General features: G+C 39.2%; 2 protein-coding genes and 1 pseudogene across 7 annotated transcripts in view; 2 read left to right on the top strand and 1 right to left on the bottom strand.

The window, feature by feature from the left end:
• The window catches only part of CUL4A (cullin 4A), a 65,090-nt gene extending 47,272 nt beyond the window's left edge, over window positions 1–17,818 (bottom strand). Inside the window, exons 1-3 of one of the 3 annotated variants that reach the window (XM_078147334.1) lie at window positions 16,922–17,818; window positions 14,913–15,028; window positions 3,011–3,114 (exon numbers count right to left, since the gene is read on the bottom strand). In XM_078147334.1, the coding sequence (XP_078003460.1) occupies window positions 3,011–3,114; window positions 14,913–15,028; window positions 16,922–17,087 (386 nt within the window). In that variant the 5' untranslated portion in view covers window positions 17,088–17,818. The remainder of the gene's footprint in view (window positions 1–3,010; window positions 3,115–14,912; window positions 15,029–16,921) is intronic. The other 2 variants (XM_078147332.1, XM_020965149.2) reach the window with 2 other exon arrangements.
• Window positions 6,418–6,922, top strand: LOC110193397 (small ribosomal subunit protein uS9 pseudogene; annotated as a pseudogene).
• A 152-nt stretch (window positions 17,819–17,970) lies between the features above and the next one.
• Window positions 17,971–21,812, top strand: part of PCID2 (PCI domain containing 2) — a 45,598-nt gene continuing 41,756 nt past the window's right edge. The window contains exons 1-2 of one of the 4 annotated variants that reach the window (XM_078147335.1): window positions 17,971–18,038; window positions 18,380–19,004. In XM_078147335.1, the coding sequence (XP_078003461.1) occupies window positions 18,969–19,004 (36 nt within the window). In that variant the 5' untranslated portion in view covers window positions 17,971–18,038; window positions 18,380–18,968. The remainder of the gene's footprint in view (window positions 18,039–18,379; window positions 19,005–21,812) is intronic. The other 3 variants (XM_078147336.1, XM_078147337.1, XM_020965154.2) reach the window with 3 other exon arrangements.

Below are 21,812 nucleotides of genomic sequence, written 5' to 3'. Positions count from 1 at the left end.
CATATATTTTAAGCCTGTAGCTCTTATTCCCCATTCCATTAATCCTCTTCTTCAGTCAATTCTAACATCCTCTGATCCTTCATTTACTTTCTTATTTCCTTTGCTACTTTCTGAGTGCCTCTCTACACCCAGTCCAGCTTCTATTTTCTCTTCCTACCATCCATTTTCAGGATGCTACTTCAATCAGGCTTCCCATCTCAGGTCCCTGTCAGCAGAAGACTAAAACCAGGGTACTTATAACTCTATAAGGCCTGGCCTAATGGTCTCACTTTAGAGACATTAAGACCCTAAAAATAGTTAGACTTTGTCACAATAATCAACAGGATGATGGGCTATTTTTAGAATGGAAAAGGTTATATTAGGGATTGGGCTGGGAAGGCCTGAAGTAAAAAAAAAAAAGCCTAGAACTTTAACTATAATTTTCTGACTTACATTGAAAACAGATGCTTTAAATTTATATGAAATCTCATTTATAGAACAAGTAGCTTTTAGAATTATAATGCTTAAACATTAAGATATATGTTCTGAAGCAGGCTGAGATGCAGTTTAAAAGAGAAGGAAATTACAATTCAGGAAGAAAATAAGAACAGTACTCTGAGCATTGACAATATCATTTGTATGCTGTCAGGAAAGGTCATCATAGGCTTAAGTGAAGAGATCTTCATTTTTTCTTTCTCAAAATCAGGGATTTTTAACCTCAGTTTCATGAATTTGGATGGGAAAAATTACATCTTTATTTTCACTAACTTCTAAATGAAGCATTTCCTTAATTATTTAAAATATTATTGTAAGATGAGAGGCTTTGCCAGACTACCAAAGGTGTCAAGGACACACAGAAAGGTTAAAAACCTCCATGCTAGTTGGAATCATGCATTTAGGTTACTAGAGATTAAAATGAAATATTGTAAATTTGTGTCAGTAAAATCAACTGAATATGGTTAAGGAGTTGATAATTAACATTAAAAAGGATAAAGATTCAGGTTCTGAAAAAAGCTTTAATTTTGTTAAAAACTACTGATTTTAATCACTTAAATTCACTTAAAAAGTGAAAGAGACTTTTACCTCTTGATCAACTGTTCAGATATTAATCAGCATTAATAAATCAAATGGTCAAATGAAGAACAACTAGGCATTCTGGGAGGCTTTCCTTCAGAACCACGTTATAATTAGGCATGGGAGTGCAAACAGGGTGATGGTATCATGTTTTATGATAGGGAGAACCTGTGTTCAAAACTTGTCTTTGCATACACTGGCATTTCTAACATGAACTGAATAGAAAATGCTAGGGTGTAGTAGTATACAATTGATGACTCTAGGGATAAGCAATCAATAGCTTTACATCAAAAAAACCCTCAGAAGCTATATTCCTCAAAAATATCTGTCTACATCACCTATGTAAAGAAATGAAAGGAATTCTTAATGGAGATATACTTTATATTCTCAGGAGTTTTCCCTTGGAAATTAAGGTCATCAACAGAAGTATATGCTTCTGTAATCAGGACTGTACCTGGACCAGTACTTCAACTCTCTTCTTTTTAATCCTTCTATAATCTAATAAATTCCCTTTTGAGAATATTAATTCTACTGATATCTTCTGTTACAAAATGAAAAATAAAGCATGGTAATATCTACTTCATCTCACATCCCACTACTAACTTGAAAGTAACAGACAAAAAAAAGCATCTGAGGAAACTGTTCTCAGCCTGCCTGTGTCAAAATTGAACTGAACGAAGTACTTACCATCTGGTCAAGCCTTAGTTTTTATAAAGTAGACTAACATAATACATATTAAAGGAAAAATAGAGATATTTCAGGAATTTAAGAATTTTTTTACATTTTAAGGAAGTAGACAGCCCATAATTATAAACCCACTGGGAAAGACTTCCTTCTACGTTCTGGGTCAAGAGAGTATTTGGAAGAGACAGAGAGTAACAGTAAATAAGCCTCCATATCGACATGATAGAGTTAATTGTATAAATCCTAGGTCTCATGCCATAAAATGCCTTTTGTGCAGGCCAACTTAAGAAATTACCTAAGTTCACAATATCATCAAAAAAGATTCTGTGTTTTGGGGATACCTATACATATTGAGGAAGAAATCATTTAAATGATTAACTCAAATATCATAAGCTGTGCTCATAAGTTATAATCTCATTATCCACGGAAGTAGCTGGATGTTAATACCAAAATGTGATAAGAATTTCAAGTGAAATAAGGAAAAACTTCATTTTTTCTTCAGTGTGGAGTGGGAACCTAACATGACCTCCAGCTACACAACACAAAGCAGCAATCATTAAAATAACTAGGTACTAGTGAAAAACAAAACACAAAGGTAGATCAGAAGAGACAAGAAAGTTCTAGAGTAAATGAATATAGTATTCCAGGTTTCAATAAAACCAGGAACACAAATCATTGGGGTAATTACTCCCTATTCCACAGAAACTGCTAGGAAAACCATAAAGCAGTTCAGCAGTCAATAGTTTTAATCAGCAGCTCCTTCTATATACCACAATAAACTCCAAATAAATGAGTAATCTAAATATAAAAGGTCACATCATTAAAAACAAAAAGAGAGAACACAAGGAAGTACTTTATAGCTCTATGATCAGCGGGAGAATAATTAAATATGACATCATAAGAATTCAATGATGATCACCTTAATGCTCTACACATCACAGTACATAGATAGAAACATAATTTAACATAGACCACATACAGTAAAATAATAAAATTTGTATAGAAGAATAAGTGAGGAAATGAGAAAAAAAAAGTTAAAATGCAAGAGCTCAATCTACAAGACCAATTTTTGGCAACTATTTGTATATCCAGTACTTTAATTTAACAAGAACATCCTATTAACCTTCAGGTGATGAAAAATACTACAGTAATGGCATTGCAAAAACTTGTTACTTTAATAATTCAATACATAAAACAAATCTAAAATTATCCTCTTCTATAAGGTAACGAGGGTTTTGAAGACATAATTTTATAAGCCAAAAAAAAAGGATATTCTCTGAACTGAAGGATTTGTGCTTTGACATGATCTTCACAAACCTGTCGAAGTTGCTTGTAGAGTGTTGGGGACACTTTGTAAGAACAGAGATTTTCAACAGCCTGAAAGCAAAAGGAACGATAAACAGCCTACAGTGAAAAATATATCTATTTTCAGTTATTTATATTTACATTAGCATAAAAAAAGAGATAGTGTTCAAGTATTTCCCTTGCACATAGTAAGTGGTTAACAAATATTTAGTGAATAAAATATCTCATAAATTCATTATTTCTTACATTTTAACTCAGGGCAAATATTATTTAATGTTACCAATTTTGCAATCACTTAATTGCAACTGCATGTAGATAACTTGCTGCAGAATTAAAGCATCTAAAGCGCTTACATACCAGAAAAGGAATGGGTTTCTCTGATGGATATAGCTAGCACCACTCCTGAAATATCTCAAAATATCCTCCCTTGCCCCTACTCAAATTTCCTGACAAAAATAGGAGGAAAACAAAAATAACATTTTGGTTCCCTTTCTTGCTTTGTGCACATCTTTGGACATGGATATAACTGGCTCTGACTTCATTTTTTTGTGTTGGGATTTGGCGCTGAGCTAGTATTATAAATACAGGGAGGTAGGTAAATTTTACTTAAATGTGATTATCAATAATTTTATTCTTAAGATATACAAAAGTAGGGGCAGCTAGGTAGCGCGGTGAATGGAGCACTGGCCCTGGAGTCAGGAGGACCTGAGTTAAATCCGGCCTCCGACACATGATACTCACTAGCTTGTGTGATCCTGGACAAGTCACTTAGCCCCAATCGCCTCACCAAAACAAAATAAAAACAAAACAAAAAAACCCTACACATACACACACACACATATATAAAATACAAAAAAAAAAGTAATAAAAACATGAGCTGAAAAAGTACTATGGTTGAACTATAATCAATATATGGCTTGAATCCCACACGAAGCATAGATACTGGTAATCTATTAATTTTAATCCATATAAAAGAAATATCAAATATTTATCAAATAGAAAACTGGAGTTACTGGTGAGTGAAACTTTGACAAAAATAAATGAATATATCTGAATATACTCCAAGGAAATAACCAAAAAAGAAATTTGTATATAAGATTTGAGAGCCTAAACACAATCTCTACCATCATAAAATGTACTGTTGAGTTTTCTGCATAAAGAGAAACTGCTGAGCTAGTTACCAACAGAATGCACTGGGCAAGTATTGCCTAGGGAAAAAATGCTTCTATATTGCAAGATTTCCCTTGAAGGAATATCCATAACAATGAGATCAGAGACCCAAAGCATAGAGATGTTCACAGCAGTAGTATTCATAACATAAGTATCTATGTGTATACATGTACACTCCTCCCTCCTCTCCAACAATGCCTCCAAATAGGGGAATGGCTGGCCAATAAATTATACAACTATTAAAAGTGTTAAATACGGGGACTATGCTGACACGCAGAAATGTAAATATAGATCACTTTTTCTCTCTGTCAAATAGAGAACTACACTATTTCATCTTTAGAGTCATTCACAATTTTAAACTCATTATAAAGGATTCATCTAAAGTACTTACACTCAGTTTTATAATCTCAACATTCTTCTAGTTATCATCTTGCATTGATCTAAGAGAATCTTATCAAGTTCTGTAAGTATATGCTTCTTTCTAATACATTATATATACTGCTCTTTTATCAAATACAGTCAGCAAAAATCTTCCATTAAATTCTTTTACCAAAGGTAACCTTACAAAAAGGCTATACAATTTCCCCTGCCATAGATCATTAATGAACTCTACAGAAATATTACGTAATGCATCCCTTGCAAAATACATGCAGAGTATTCATTACTGGCATAAACTGAGGCAAAGCTCAGTTGAAGGCAGGGGGCAGGGTCTCTTCGCATCTTCTTTTTCAAAAAGCACTGATATGGAAGTAATATAGATCTGCAGCTAAGCATATATCTTAAAGAAACAACTATACATCATTTCAGTTGTGACACTTGTATCTTTATAATTTCAAGAGATTTACAATTCCTCTCCCTACTCAAAGTCCTATTCAGCAAATATTTAATTAACAATTAAATTACACTGAATTTATTTTGTTTTGAGGTGAACAATTTGGGGACAACCTTTATGATAACCAGGGGGGGAAAAACACACCAATCTGTAATGTCAAAATATTAGAGTTGGGAAATACCTTTTGGAGCTCATGAAACAGGGAGAGATAAGTGATTTCTGGAGTGTTCATGCAAGTACTTAATATGTATTTTAATGGCAATTATGGTTTTAGATTCTATTTCTCATATCATTCATTTAGCATACGTAATGAATTGCTAGTAATCTTTTCACATGCACATACTTTAAACTCCTTCTTTATGTGCTCACAGAATTTGGCATAGTGCCTTGCACATAGTAAGCTCTCAAATATGGATTGATTTGCTTCCAATCTAATGTTTAGAAATAAATCTCCCTCATGATGTGGAAAATGGTTAATTATATGATAACGCAATATACCCCTTGGATAAGCAATGGTATTTATAAGTTATGCCTAGACACCTGTAAGGACGAACTCATTCCAATAAAAGTATTAGACAAGTTCAGAAATTGGGACTGAGTTGTTTAGACAAAGGAAAAACAGAACGTAAAGGATAGCATCAGAGATAGAGCACTAGAAAAGATGTTAGAAGTAGAAAGACAGAACTGATGGCCAACCTAATGCTCCATTTTAGCTAACATCAAGGGAAGTAGAGGAAGAGCTCTAGCCAGGATGTTGGATGGACTGCTTGTGGAGTAGTTATAGAAGGACATAAATCAGTCAGGATGGACTTGGATTGCTTAAGCATTGTGGGAGGTAGTGCCCACATTAGAAACCACAGATCCATCAAAATATCAAAGTTATCTGCTCTTCTTATGTTAATACAACTCTTCCTAATCAGTACTGTTAGACCTAGCTCATGACAACCTGGCTTTTCTTGCCTTGCAAGGACTAACAGGAATGCTTATTTCCCTTTTATTCCAGTCAAATTAATCTCAAAGGATTCTCTTATCTACCTGCATTATCTCTTTGGACTACATTTTGTCACTGGGCAAAAGATTACCCTCTCATCCTTACAACTAAGCAGAATATTTAAAGATATGTTTTGGCATTTGAAAAAATAGTTGGAGAGAGTTACATTGCATTCATAAATCAGGGTCTATTGATACCTGAAGATTATCTATGTACCATGTATGTGTGTTTACAGTCAAAAGACAAAACAGACTGGCAATGGTGAGAAAGAATCAGGTTGGCCCTTTCATGCTTCGGCGCCGTGCGGGTGAGGAGCTCCAGTCTCCCGCTTCTGCCGCCATCACCACCGCTGCCACTGCCTCCAGCCCGCTCTGGGTTTGCGCTGCCCGCCAGCAGCATGCCATCCAAGGGGCTGCTCCAGTCCGTCCAGGTCTTTGGACGAAAGAAAACTGCCACCGCTGTGGCCCACTGCAAGAGAGGCAATAGGCTGATGAAGGTGAATGGGTGACCACTGGAGATGATTGACCCTCGCACCCTGCAGTACAAGCTGCTGTAGCCTGTCCTCCTACTAGGCAAGGAATGTTTTGCTGGAGTAGATATCCAAGTCTGTGTGAAAGGAGGAGGCCACGTTGCCCAGATTTATGCTATCCGGCAGTCCATCTCCAAAGCCCTGGTGGCCTATTACCAGAAATATGTGGATGAGGCCTCCAAGAAGCAAATAAAAGACATCCTTATCCAGTATGACCAAACTCCACTGGTGGCTGACCCTCGATGCTCCGAGTCCAAGAAGTTTGGTGGTCCTGGGGCCTGGGCTCGCTACCAGAAATCCTATCGATAAGACAACTGCTGGGATTGTGGGTCTTTTTGCAATAAATTTGGTATATGACTTTCTCAGGTTAAAAAAAAAATCAGGTTGCAGGAAAGAGAGGTTGTACTCTTTTCTCTGATGGTGAAGATGGAAGGCAAAAAGAAGAAAAAGGTTACATGCCCAGAGAACTCTGGTAACCCTGGCTACGGTCCTGAGTAAGGTAAACTTTACAGGATCCTATTCTTCTGGCTTCTACAGCGCCTATAAATTGACCAATACCTTTTTATACTCAAGGCCGATATTAAAAGATCACAAAGAGATAAAATATGGGAATGCATTTGTTACCAACCACAGTTTGTATGTAACAGACAGTAATGACCCTGGCCTAAACTATTGTGCTGAAAGAAATAAAGAAGTAGTTTCAGAGAAACCTGGGAAAACTTCTATGAATAGAGAATGAAGTAAGCAGGGTCAGGAAAAAAATTTATATTATATTAACATGATAAAAACAACTTAGAAACACTTACAAATTCTGCAATGCCAATGCAATGTAATGATTGCAATGATCAACCATGATTCCAAAGGACCTATGCTAAAGAATGCTACTAACATGTAGAATGAGACAGGTCTAGACATGGCAATGAGGGGAACTTGTTTTGCTTGTCTATGCTTATCTGTTACAAGGGGGATTTTTACGGGGGGAAGAGGGAGAGATAAGAGTGAGAAAAGTTAAATGCTTGATAATTGAAATTTTTTTTTCTAAAGTGCATATCTGATTCCAAGAAATGGATCTTGAATGACATTACAGCCCAAAACTTCACAAGCTTTGTGAATACCATTGAAAATATCTTGGTGATTTCTGTAGTTTTTGGTCCCTTTGAACAACGATTTTTAGGCTGCTCCTTCACTTTTGTTCATCCAATCTTCAAAACATTAGTCTTTCACCATTTTAAAAGAGAGGCTGTAAATACCTCTTCTTTGATTTTAGCTTTAGGTTCTTAGAAATTTCTTTTTCATATTAAAAAATCCATACTAATTTACTTTGAAAAAGTTTTCAGTGGATAAATTACCACACTTTTTCTTCCATAGAATAAGTTCTTCAGATATCCACATATGTGACAAGAATATTAGAGTGCCCTCCTACAGGAGGCTCTATCTTTTTAGTCTAGAAGTTAAAAGTTTGGTTTGAGTTTCCCTTCTGGTATAATGCTAACCTTATACCATCATATAGTCTCTTCCAATTGCTCAAATGAATTTATCATTCCACGTTTTCTTGGCTTTCATGTTTGTATGTCAAAGATCTTACTGGGCTCTGGTCTTTTCATTAGAAATACTTGAAAGGGCTCCAATCCATTTCTTCTCTAGAATTATACTCAGCTTTGAAGAAGGAAGTTATTCTTGGTTGTAAGCCCCTGTCTTTTGCCTTTTTGAATACCATACTCTAAGATTTGCTCTTGTTTATAACTAGGTCTTAAGTAAGTATACTTAAAACTGCTTCAATATGTTTTTTCTTTCTTCGTTTTCATTTATGTTGCAGTTTTGGATTTTGGCTATGACATACCTGGCCCTTTTTCCCTTTGCAATTTTTTCATGAGGTCATCAATATACACTTTTCTTTTTATCTTTACTTTGCCCTCTGGTTGTAATAGAGGTAGGCAGTTTTATAATTTTTGAAATACGGGGCACACTGGATAAAGGGCTTGGTGTTAGGAAGACTTGAGTTACACTTAGCCTCTGTCTGCCTCAGTTCCCTTATATGTGAAATGAGGCTAATAATAGCAACTACCTCCCAGGTTGTTATGAGAAGTAAATGAGACAATACGTGTAAAGCACTTAGCACAGGTCCCAGCACATAGCTGGCACTACATAAATGCTTCATGACAACTGAAAGAGTGCAAGCTTTAAAAAACAACATGGTTTTAAGGAAGTCCAAGTGATCCTTAAATCATCTCTCTCTGACCTGTATTTTTTTCAGTTTTTTTTTTACATTAGATATCTTATATTTTCTTCTTTTTTTTCATTCTTTAGTTTTTGTTCTAATATTTCTTCCTGTCTTATGCAGTCCTTGATTTGTTTGGTCTAAGTTTAGGTTTCAGGGAATCTTTTACTTGGATAAGGGTTTACCATATTTTCTCTTCTATTTATTCTTCCCAGTTCTCTTCTAAAGCTTTTATTTCATTTTTTATCTTGTTTCATTTCTCCCAGGAATTCATGTAGTACTTGTGGGAAGTCCATCTTTTTCTTGGGGGAAGGGTCTTTGCTTACAACTAAGAGTTGTTCTTTCTTTCTGGAGATCTTTATATTTACAGTATTTGTTGATACTAGTTAGCGTTTTCTTTGATCTATTAATTTTTACTTCACTTACTGAATTGTGGTTTCACAGTGGGGTCAGCCTCTACCCCGATAAGCCTGTGAGTGAAGTGGTCACCTTGTGTGTCCTGGCTTCCTGTACTGAGCTCCACCTGCTGAGAGTTATAGCCGCTGGGATCTTGGAGGTCCAGAACACTAGCTTTTCAGGCTCTTCTCTGGCACCTCAGGACAAGATACTAGGGAGCCTCCTAGGCCTGGGGTATCTGACTCCCCTGGTGCTTCCTTGGGGATCTCTTAACACTTGCTTCCATTGAACACAGCCTTGTGCAGCTGGAAGGCTACCCTGCTTTGCCAATGATTTTGCTGCTTGGGGCCTCCACTCTTATTGCCCTCAGGCTTTTGGCACACCTCCTGTGAAGTTCTGGGGTGAAAAAAAGTCACTTAACTAGTTTCTCACTGGATTTATTGATCATTATTTGGCATGGAGAAAACTGAAGGGTTCTCCTGTACTCATGTACTTACAGCCACCTTTCATGTTCCTTATACTTCAGAAGCAACTTCCTCTAGAGATTTCCCATGATTCCCTAGGACAATTTTGTTTTCTCTCTAAACAAAGTAGCATTTTGTCTGGTCTTTCCTTTAACCCCCTAATTGTCTATCTTATATTTATTGGCACATGCCATATTATCCCCACAACAGTAGACTATGAATTCTGAGAACTGGAAACATTTCATTTTTGTCTTTTGATCCCCATTACTTGGCACAATGCCTTGAACACTGTAGGTACATATTTGTTAAATGAATGAATATATGCTACATTATAGTTAAATTATAAACCTGAAGGTAGTATTTCATTTTTTAAATCTTTGTATCTCCAGAGCACCCAAGTTCCCCCATCTTTAAAATCCATCACCAGATCCCACCATCTCCTCTTTCCTAGCCAAATTCTAAAACAAAACACAACTGTCTATATTTGTTGCCTTCACTTCCTCTCTTCTCAATCCTTTGCAACTTAGTTTCTGATAATATTAAGTCAGTCAAGTAAATAGTTATCTCTTTTACCACTAAATCTGACAGCATTTTCTCCAACCTCAGATTTTCAAGACATCTCTATGTGATACCATTTTTTCTCCCAGTTTTTCTACCTCCTGTCCAATCATTCTTTAGTCTCATATCATTATCCATATCACATACCCTAATAGTGGGCATACTCTGAGGCACTGTTCCAGACACTTTTATTTCTACACTCTCTTGCTTAATGACCTCATAAGCTTCTAATATGGGTTTAATTATGATCTGCATAATAACTGCCAGAGTTAAAAAAAAACAACCAAAAACCCAGCCTGTCTCTCTCCTGAGTTTCAGTTCTACATCATCCATAACTCTTCAATTCTCCCTTTTCTCACATATCTTTACAATCATTACCACATGATAATCATTAACGATGTTGTTCAACAACCCCAACAGTCAAAAGAAAATCAGCATAGCCTTTTATTGTATTTAGATATATCTCCACTGTGCATGAAAATATAAAAGTCTAAAGTTAACTCCCTAGGCTTAACTTAGAGGTAGCCTGCCATAGTAACTCAAGTGTCAGGCTTGGGAGTCAGAAGAGCTGGATTTGAATTCTGCCCCAGATACTAACTGTCTAATCAAGGGCAAGGGATTCACTCTCTCAAAGCATCCATTTATTCATGTGAAAAGTACGGACAAAAATATTTCTAATATCTACCTCACAGGGTTGTTTTAAGTCAAGCACTCTGGAAGCTTAAAGCAATATATCAACATGAATTATTTTATTACTAGCTTTCTGTGTTCTAAAATGTGGTGAAGTTTTTGTCCTGGTCTTGCTAAAATTGAATTTTTAGTTAAAGATTGATTTCTCCAAAACAGATCTTCTTAACACTGGAGATAAGCAAATTTCTAACTATGTAAATTGCCAATTTTCATTACCTTTTCTTCAAGTCCCTATTTATGAAACAAAAACAAGCAAAACCCTATTAGATCTGGGGACTGATTGCATTGCTGATACTTTAATAAAGACCAGTGTTAAACAGCCACTGCTGATGAATAACATAAGATATAGCTAATAATTATGTCAACAAGATTTAGTAGAACAGACCTGCTCTGTCTCTCTTTCTCTCTCTCACACACACACACACGCGCGCGCGTGCGTGTGCCTTTGTGGACCAATGATTTTGTTTTTTGGGGTGTGTGGTGTGTGTGTGTGTGTGTGTGTGTGTGTGTGTTTAGTGATGCAATTGGGGTTAAATGACTTGCCCAGAGTCACACAGCTAGGAAGTATTATGTGTCTGAGGCTGGATTTGAACTCAGGTCCTCCTGACTCCACAGCCAGTGTTCTATCCACTAAACCACCTAGCTGCCCCACTGGACTAATGATTTTGAAAATGCCTTACCAGTCTCCACAGAGAAGATACTGTGATTTATGTGATAGATGTGAACACCATATTATTCAAGAGGACAAAAATAAAGTTATGGACATAACTTTCTCTATAATAGGCATGTGAATAAATTTCTCACCATCCCAACACAGGGCATGCTACTGGTCAGTGCAGATATTGCACAGCAAATAACAACACATAAAATGATGGTTAACTTACTATTAATCTTTACGGAGAACAAAGAAAGGTCAGATAAGCCTCACCACTTGATAATCCATAGAATTGATGTAGGACTTTATTAAAAAGTTCTTTCTTGACAGCTCTATAATCTGTAATTCATGGGAATAGCGATCCCAGAACCCAATCATTTTAATAGAATTCACTCCTGAATCAATTTTGATTATGAACCATAATGGAGTTAAGGGGATCAAGTCACTTTAAAATTATTTCGTATGCAATTTTTGTTGATAACTTAATGTTAAGGTCAAGAAAATGGACTTGTTAGGAATGTCCTTTATGAATCAAAATAGTGTTAACTTCTGTTTAAAATAATCAGAACACCTGGCTAAAACTCATTGGAGACTTATTAAAGGGGACTTTTAGTATCTGAAATTCTTCTTCAGTATTAGATAAATGAGTATTAGATCCTAGCTCACTACCTTTCAAATTATGGCAAGTGATGCTACTACATATTTGAAACAAGATTCAATATTTCTTTGTCATCAATTTTGAGATTAGGCAATCTGGACAGGCATTAAATATCAACAATCAAACATCTCAATTAAAAGCAACTGTATTCTTATTGGTATGCTGGCAATATGCAAAAATAAATATTTTAAACTTGAGAGGAGCTTCCATAGATATGAGAAGTTATACGAATAAGTTTACGCGAAACAGTGGGAAAATGTAATTATAAACTACTTATGTTAAGTGAGGGAATTCCTGAGAAACAAGAGACACAGAGTTTTCAGGCAAGTTTCCCTTTTCCCTAGGGGACAACTTGACCTTCTGTACATCCAAATACTTAATATGATGAACCACATTATGTTGGTTATATACATCACATATATTTTAGCTATCATGCAAACTAAATGACAAGATTGGTAAGAAAATGTCCCCCTTTGAAAAGATGATATTGAAAATTGTCAGATGGGGGAAAGTATACCATAAATTAAGCAGCTTGAGAAACAGGAATAAAAAATAGTATAGCTTGAAAGCTTAGTTGAAGGTAATGAAAACATCATAATGAAGACAAAAAGCTGACCAAGTGTATAATAAGTGCTGAAAAGCTGTTTGTTAATGAGTTTTCAAAGCAAAAAATTACTCTTAGTGGAGAGTACCACATACCTTTGATATACAATTAATACTGTATTTTATCTTCGTGTGCTTAAAAACATCCACTAAAGTCTCACCTCAAAGCATCATTGTAGGTCAGGTGAACAAGAGTTTTCATAATTCAAGAAGAATATAGTCTCTGTTAACTCTCTACCAAAATGAAAAGGTTCAGAGTTTGTCACCTGAGGACCTATCTAGCTATGTTTGGAGAGACTAATCATCAAACATAGTTAAGAGATGAAGTTTTTTTGTTTTTGTTTTTTTTGGCCACAGCAACTCTGGATGCTTATCTACACTAAACAGAACTGAATTAATGTTGGATTGATACCAGGACCCACAGATGAAATCAGGAATTCCTGAAATACATAAGTATATTTGAAATAACTTTATTTTCAACAGAACTCCAGCTAATTTTAGATGGTGTAAATAATTCCTACAATCTAAATTTACTAATAAGAATTATCAGATGACAGAAAAATATGGGTTAAAAAAGTGCTTTGTGCCACTTGAGACCCCATTGCAATCATTTAATGCTCTAGGAGCCCTGACATTTTACAATCCTCAAAGTCCATATTAAAGGATTGCATTACAGCTAAATCCACAATATAACAAGAGAAGCACTCATGCATTTCCTCCCCAGTGTATAGATGCTCAAAAGAGATTTGCAGCTCTCTCTAAACAAATTAGTCTGTAGAATCAGTATTCATTGAAAATATGAAGAGCAACTTCTTACAATCAATAAGCACTTATTAAACACATACTATATGCCAGGAACTGTGCTAGGTGCCACAGATACAAAGACAAAAGTGAAAATCATCATTATTGCCCATGAAGGCCCACTAAGGGGCTTCTTCTTTATGGGACTGCAAGAGCAGTACTTTATATTATTAGTCCTAATTCCATCTCCTATTGTTCGGACTCCTGTGAAATCTTGAGTTTCAAGAAATTTCACGTTCAGAGCTACTCTACACCACAACGCCAAATTCATAATGTTCACAGGATAGCTCCAAGGTAGTTACTTCAAAGAATTTAGATTTATAGGTTGAATGCTTAGTATAAAGAAACATCTTACTTATCAGATATGATTTATTCTGGGAGGATGTTACTGTTAAGATCTGTATTTTAATACAGCCCTCAGTCTTCCTCGAATGCTACCTGTTGGTGACTTCATTTTTGTTTCAAAGTTAGGTGGAAGTTACAGTTTGCCTACTGACCTAGGACAATCTGCACATGTCTTGTATTGGGTTGGGTTTTTTTTTCTTTTTGTTTTTTTTACAATGTTGCATGTTTAAAGTTTTTTTTCAAGTATTTGACTTTAATACTTAAATACAGGAGAAATAAAAACACAATCATGCAGCACTATAAAAAGAATTTACCCCTATGTAGGCAATCTGCAGGTTCCAAATGAGTTCTATATCATTTGTGAGATATCACCAGCAAGATCATACTAGGTGTCATACTAAGCAGAAAAAAGGAGCTTTGCATTAGATCTGAGCATCATAGGCCTGAAAAATAAAAACCACAGTAAAGGTAAAACAGGCGTCCTTAAAATCCACTTTCTTCCAATTGTTTAAGACAGTTGACAATGAATTCTTGAGTTCTTCACAGTTAAAAAAGCATAGTGAATAATGTCTACTTCAAATTAAAATATCCACTGCCAATGTTCATACTTCAGCAAGAGACTGCTACCATTTTTGCACCAAATGCAATGAAAACTCTGTCTTACATTTGCTAAGAGGCCTTATTTATATTAAATCTCTGAAACAGGAATAAGATCTTTTTGTGTCATGATAAAATTTACCTTTTACTGTTATACTTTGGGAGGGAAAATGGGAATTTGAAGAGTTTTGCTCACTCACCCAGCTATAAGAATAATGAAGCTTTCAAGAGTTGGCATTAAAAACAGAACACTCTCCTGATCAAGCCTAAGCATTCTGTAAGTAGAAGAAAATCTGATATTCTCAATTTAACAAATACTAACATTCTACCAAAACTCTGCCCCACTGGCATTTGAGCACTTACCTGGTAGAGTTCTTCAAGGTTATATTTAATGGAGGTGCTACTTTGTATGGCTCTAACTGCTTCATGAAGTTTCTGCCATGTATCCTGAGTGTAATTATCTGGCAACTTCGGTCTGTCTATAAAACCGGATACAAAATAAACAGAAAACAGCTTGCTTATAGCCAATCGTTTTAAAAAGCCTACCAAACTGTGCATTCAAAACAATAGGCATATTAGGTTAACACAGAAATCAACTTTATAAATATATCTAGCAATAACATGATACTTGGGTAAAGATAAGTTCAAGCAAAATGCAGGTTTATAGTTTGTCTTATTTAACAAAGCTTACTTAATAAAGATATAACTATACCGAGCTCCAAATAATGACGATTTAAAATTTAAGTACTTATTTGAAGTGTTCAGTAATGGATAAATTCTCTTGACTCCATTACTAGTATACATTACATATTAAAGAAGCTTATTTCCTAACACTATGGCTAGTTTGTATAAACTGGTAGAAAAATGAATCATTATATATCTAGTACCATCACAGAAAGTAGTAGCACTTTTCTGCTGTAGTGATACTTGTTAACAATACTGGATGATACTTTTTTAGGAGAGTGGAAATGGTCTGGGCTTGTAATTTCATTGTGGTAGGGAACTCCTAATGTGCTAATTCCCTTTCCAGGTGCAACTGTCAAAGTATTTAAGAGTTTCTAGGGCACTGAGAAGTTGAATGACTTGCACATGGTCACACTGCTAGTATCAGACACAGAACTTGACCTGACTTCAAGGTCAACTATCCACTACACCTTTGCCTCATATGATTAACAGGCCTTTATAGACATGTATCAAAATCCATGGTGTTTAGGCTCACTTATCAACTCTACAAGAATAATGAGGGAAAACTGCTAAAGCTGCATTTGATAAAAACACTATCAAATAAAGTACACTACCACAGTACTTGTTTATCACAAAAGCTTTTAGACTAGCCAAACCAGTTTAAAAAAGTCAAATAGTCTTTCAAGGAGTGATGAGTATTATTGCTGAGATCTAAAAAAGCTTGGAGAGCCTTAAGACCCTATCTGAATTCTTATGAACCTTAAAGATGTCTTCTCTTTTAAGTGATGTTTCATTTAATTCATCTAGCTTTTAAGATCAGGAGGTTAAAATGACAATTTGTATTTCTCTCTACACTAGAAAATAAATGTACAGCACCACAATCACTGTTGAGAATTAAACCTTCCCACAGTCAACACCTGTGAAGATTTACTGACATTTCTGAATGCTCCTGATAACAGAATCGACTAAAGTATACAAGGAATATTATTACTACACATTGGAAAATGATTTAACGCACAATGACAAACCAAAGTATAGGATACCAAAGGTCCATTTACAGTATCCCATTATTAACCTCTCCCCTCTCTGGGTTGTTATTCTCTAAGTATGAACATAACAAGATAACTGGAGGGAATAAGTCCAGACCCCTAGGACAGCCACTTAGGGGGCGGGAGCAGGGGTTACTTCTGACAAAAAGAAGGAAGAGCAGGATTATCTCTCAGCCACCGGACAGGAGTGGGAGGGCCCTGACCGACTGAACGAGGTCACCAAAGGTCACCGCAGCGCGTGCAGGCGGAGGCCCTCCTCGGAGCCCCTTCCCCATTGGCTGCCGCTGAAGTCATGCAGCTCGGGGAATCCTCGGGCAGCGCCGAGACGGGATAGCGGGCCGCCGCCCGGGGGGGGGGCGCAGGAAACCGATTCCCCCCCTTCTCTTTCGTACCACCGGGAAAAAACACGCTGACACCCTCGCGGATCCCCCCGTCCTCGGCGCGCGCCGCGGGGGGAGGGGAGATGGGACGGGTCAGTCTGAAAGACACAAATCTCCCTCCCCCTCGTGCCCTCCCCGGGGCCCTGGGGGTGGGGAGAAAGGGGAGCAACCCAGGGGCAACACGACGCGGCCCGGCCCGAGCTAGCCTCCCCGCCCGCCTCCCTCCGCGCCCTCACCTTGTTTACACACACTTACCTACCTCTGAAATTTTTAATCACTAATTTCTTTGAGGAGCCGCCACTGCCCCCGCCCCCCCCGGGTTTCGTGGCGACGGCGGCCGCCGCCAGGGAAGCGGGTTTCGTGAGGCCATTGGTGTGTCCAACGAGAGCCGAAAAGTTCCCCTTCTTGGGGGTCTCGTCTGCCATGTCTACTGCCAGAGAAAACAAACCCGCGGCGGCCGCTCCGCCCCCCCACCGGGGCCCCGTTCCCTCCTCCTCCTCCTCTTCCTCCTCCGGCCGCGGCCCCGGTCTTGCTTCCTCCTCCTCCTCCTTCCCCCAATGCCCCGGTCTCTCCGCCTACTTCTCCTCCCCCCGCCCGGTGCCCCGGTCCCTCCTCCGGAGGTGAGAACTAGGCCCCGGCGGGGGACAGCTCAGGGAGTTCCAACCAATCTCCTCCGGGAGACCACTGGGGCGAGGGGGAGAAAAAGGGGGTGGGGGAGGGGGTGGTTCTCTACTGGTCCCTTCCCCCCCCACCTCTCCCTGTGTGATTCAAATGATCAGTGCTACTACCGCCCCGTTTCGAGGTGAGGACCTGACTGGTACACTGCTGGCTCCGTGTCTACACAGCCCGACCCCGGGCTCCTCGTCTCCTCCCACCGCCGCCCCCCCCTTCCTCCTCCTACTTCTCCCGGAGGTTCAAACCTCCGAGGCGCCTCCCTGCCCCCACCAGCTGCCTCTACTTTTGGCTGGGCCTGGCCCTTCTCACAAGGTGGCACCTCCTTCTTCTCAGAAGAGCAGGAGAAATGGGGCCGAGAGGCCGAGCGAGGAGACCTCAGAGCGTCGGGGTGGGGGAAACAACCGACGGGTGGGAAGCCCGCGGCTTCCAACGGACCCCCAAGAGGCCAGATTCCTCAGCTTCCTCCCCTTCCCCAACACACACATTCCCCACCTCCCCACCAGCCCAGGTGACTGCCGCGCGACGCCCCACGAGCCGGCCCCCCACGTGCCCACCCCAACCGTCAGTCTCCCCCTCCTACACTCGCGCGCACACACTTCCTATTGTTCACCTGCCCGCCTCCCCTCCCCCTTCCTTTCCTGCCTCCCTTCCCTCCCTCAGGTGCGACAGGTCCGGACGCCCTATTCTTCGCAGCGACCATTGTGTGTTCCCATCTCAGCCTTTAGGGCGGGGACGGGGTGCTTTACACGCGGGAACACGAGTCTTCTAGACTTTCCCGCTGGGGAGGGTGGCAAGGCCAAGGATGGGTAAGAAGTCCCCCTCTTAACGACCCGCCCTGGTAGCCGTTGCGCTGGGCACGCCCAAAAGCCGGACCGCCCCTCAGGCAGCCGCCATTCCGGTGACGTAGAGGTGGGGCGACCAGAGGGAAGAGGTGAATGGAGAGGCAGGGGAAGAGGAGGGAGGCAACCTTTTTAAGACGGCAGGCTTTGTCACAAAAGCATTACATAACATCTTTAAATTTTTTTTTTTAATTCTCCTTAAGTCGAGACCAGAAGCGATGTCAGACAGCTGGTACTTCAGCCTTAAAGTTGACCGAACCCTAAAATCGCAGTCGCTGGGCATTTGCAGAAGAGCTCCAGAGAGGAAACTTTCGGTCCCTCTTCCTACCCGCCCCGGGAGCCGCGGTCTGTGGTTCCGGCCCTAATCCCCAGAGAAACGTGCGGAGACCCCTCCCTTCTGCTCACTCCACCTAAGTTATCCTCACCCCGGAAACGGCCACAGAGTGCGTCCGGAGCCCATCACTCCCTGCTCCCCACCACACTCCCCATCCCAGACCCCAGGCTCAGACGCCTGGCTTTCAGAAGCCGGTAGAAAAACAAGCGGGCGCGCACACGCGTCCGGTGGATCTCCCAAAAAGAGGCAAAAAGGGGCAGGCCTCCCAGAGGAGCCCTGTTGAAGGAAGTGACGTCTGTCTCAAACGTAACCTTTGACCCCGGCCTCTTGTAACTAAGTTCAGGTTACAAACCAGCAGTTCGGGCCGCAGCCGTTGCTCCTTCTCTCAGTTCTTCGTCCCCTCCCCTTCCTCATTCGGTCCGAGAAATCTTTCCCGCGGCCCTCGAGCTGTCCCCTTCATGGCGCACATCACCATCAACCAGTATTTACAACAGGTAATTTCCCAGCTCCGGGAATCCTGACTGGGCCAGGGGGGCGGGGTCGCCGCCGATGCTCCCCTTCCCGGGTCCCTTCCTTGGGGGTGCCCCCTAACCTCCCGTCCCAGCTGCCGCACGAGCCTCTCCTTGGAGGGTTCGAGAGAGCGGCCGCTCGGGCACCGTCGGGGGTCTCCGCTTCTCTGGGCAACCCCGCACGAGTTTCTTCATCTCAACAGCAGATGATCTTTCGAGGAGATGAGAATCGCGAATTGTGGGTGAAGCGGGAACCGATTTCCCGGCAATTCTTGGTCTTTCTTTTTTTGCTTTGGGCATTTTAAGTTACCGTCTGGCCTCTGGGACGGAGGCTTCATGCAAGTCATCCGAGTCCTTGTGTTTTCCTTTACATCTTAATAGGCGTTCTCCATACTGTTTTGGTTCTGCTTTCTTTGCTCTGTATGAGTGCATACAAGTCTTCCTATCTTTCTCTGAATTCGATTTGTGTTTTTTAAGGGCACAGTAATATTCCTCTGCATTCATATGCTCCAGTTTTGTTGAGATGTTCCCCAAGTGATGGGCACGACATGTCGTTTTCCTTAATGCCATAAAGGGTTGTTAGGAATGTTTTGGTGTATAACAGGATCTTTCCATTTTTTTACCTCCTTGGGATATGTCAATATTGTGGCTGGATCAAAGGGAATGAATGATTTGGTAATTTTTTTTTTTTTTTGCATATTCCAGATTTTTTTTTTGGAACATTTTCAGTTAATTCTTGGCTCTACCAACAAGATGTTAGTGGGTCTGTCTTCCCACACAGTCTGCAACACCGGCTACTTTTGTCTTTTCTTTTTAGAAGCACTATTTTAATTTCATAGAGTAGGAGTTATTTTAATAACCTGAAGTCCATGCATTTGTTTTTAAAAATATTTTGATAACTATATTTTAATATAATTGGTTTTCTTTGCAGTCCTGTGTATTTTATTCATTTAAATACTTTCCAAGAAGAGGTTGGTAGTCTCCACTAGACCACTGAAGGGACACAAGAAAAAGCTGAGAACTACTGTCAAAGGGGGTGCCTTTCCAGGCCTAATACTATACATTACTTTTCTTCGTGCCCTCTGGTCTCACCAAAGTGACCTACTTGCTGTCCCTTACACACAACTCTTTTAACCAGTTCTTTTCCATGCTTGGAGCATACTGCTTCTTCATTTCCACGTCTTAGAATTGTTTCCTTCAGAATACAGTTCAAGTTCTTACACTAGGCCTTTACTGATATAACACCGGATCATGACCTTGTATTTATTTTGTTTATGCTTTTATCTATACATGTGATTCCCTTCCATAGAATACGCATTCGTTGAAGGCAGAGACTGTTTTGTGTCTTTGTATCTCCAGCACTTAGCATTTCAAGCCTGACACATAGTAGGCATTTAAATGCTTGATTAATGTTAATGAGATGGGTTTTTGTGTGAGGGGCAGCTTGGGAATCATTGGGAATCCAGTGTAATTTCCCAAGTACAGTTCGATTTGTCTCTTCCTCCCATTCAATTCTGGACCAGTTCTCATTATTTGTTCTAGTTAGCTGAGAATTAGAGGTAACAGATATGCGCTGATAGACTGAATAGATTTCCCCTTTACCTGCATGTCATAGTCTGGATAATAGGGATTCATCCTTTGGTTTTCCCTCCATGGATTGCCTAGCTAGTTTCTTGAATGTCAGTGGATCTCAATGAAGAGGCCCAGTAGTAACTGGGGCTTAATGCAACCAGCACAACATCTCTCCAAACAAGAGCACCCAACCATCTATAAAAAACTCTGTTGTAGACTCTTCCTAGGGCATGGTCCATAACAGTGATGAACACCTTTGTGAGGATGTGTCTCCTGTCCTCCCTATCCTCAGGTGATAGTGAAAATCAGAGGATTATTAAAATCATCTAATTTTATCTATGAGGAATCTTCTATGATGTTAACATTTGCTTCTTGGGTCAAATGCTTTTTTTTGTGGGTTCAGTAAAAACAGTGGGGTTTTATATTTTTTACATATTTTATGCAATTGTGTGACTGCTCTACTTTAGAAAATTATTCACACAAGGATTTGCAAGTGAACTACACACCCTTGATATGTGTTTAGATCATTTTGGTAGTAATAATTTCCTTTTTTTTTTGTCATGATAGCCATCTATTTTTTCTTTCCAGTTTGGCATTTGGTTCCAATTCTCCCCTTGTTGTCATTCTGTGAAGGAAGCATAAACTTTTACTTAAAAAAATTTTTTTGTACTCTTTTTTGCACTTATAAAAATACATTATCTGTTAATCCATGTTTAGATTGGAATTATATTTCTGTGGATCTCATTTAGCTTAATTTCTTTATGGTACCTAGTATGCTATTTTTAGCAAGTTAGAAAACTTATGAATCTTAATACATGCATAATTTTTAATTTACCAGTTACTAATTCATTTTCTTTTGGCAGTGCAGAAAATATATCTATTTTTTTTTGATGAGGCAGTCAGGGTTAAGTGACTTGCCCAGGGTCACACAGCTAGTAAGTGTCATGTGTCTGAGACTGATTTGAACACAGGTCCTCCTAACTCCAAGGCCAGAGCTTTATCTACTGCTCCACCTAGCTGCCCTCAGAAAAGGTATTTTTAAACTCTTCTTTTTTCATTATGAATGTAACAAACATGAACATTTCAACATAAAAACAACCAAAAAAGAGGATTGTATAAGAAACTGAACTTCTGTTACCTGGAGTTTAAATATATATATTATAAATATGCATATACACATATTTAAATTTGATAATAATAACGCTACCCTGCTTGTTTGTG

The sequence above is a fragment of the Phascolarctos cinereus genome, unplaced genomic scaffold, assembly GCF_003287225.1.
Source record: "Phascolarctos cinereus isolate Bilbo 61053 unplaced genomic scaffold, phaCin_HiC Scaffold_7;HRSCAF=346, whole genome shotgun sequence".
NCBI classification, from domain to species: Eukaryota; Metazoa; Chordata; class Mammalia; order Diprotodontia; family Phascolarctidae; genus Phascolarctos; species Phascolarctos cinereus.
Note: the sequence above shows the minus strand (reverse complement) of the source record. Positions and strands in the feature narration are given on the sequence as shown.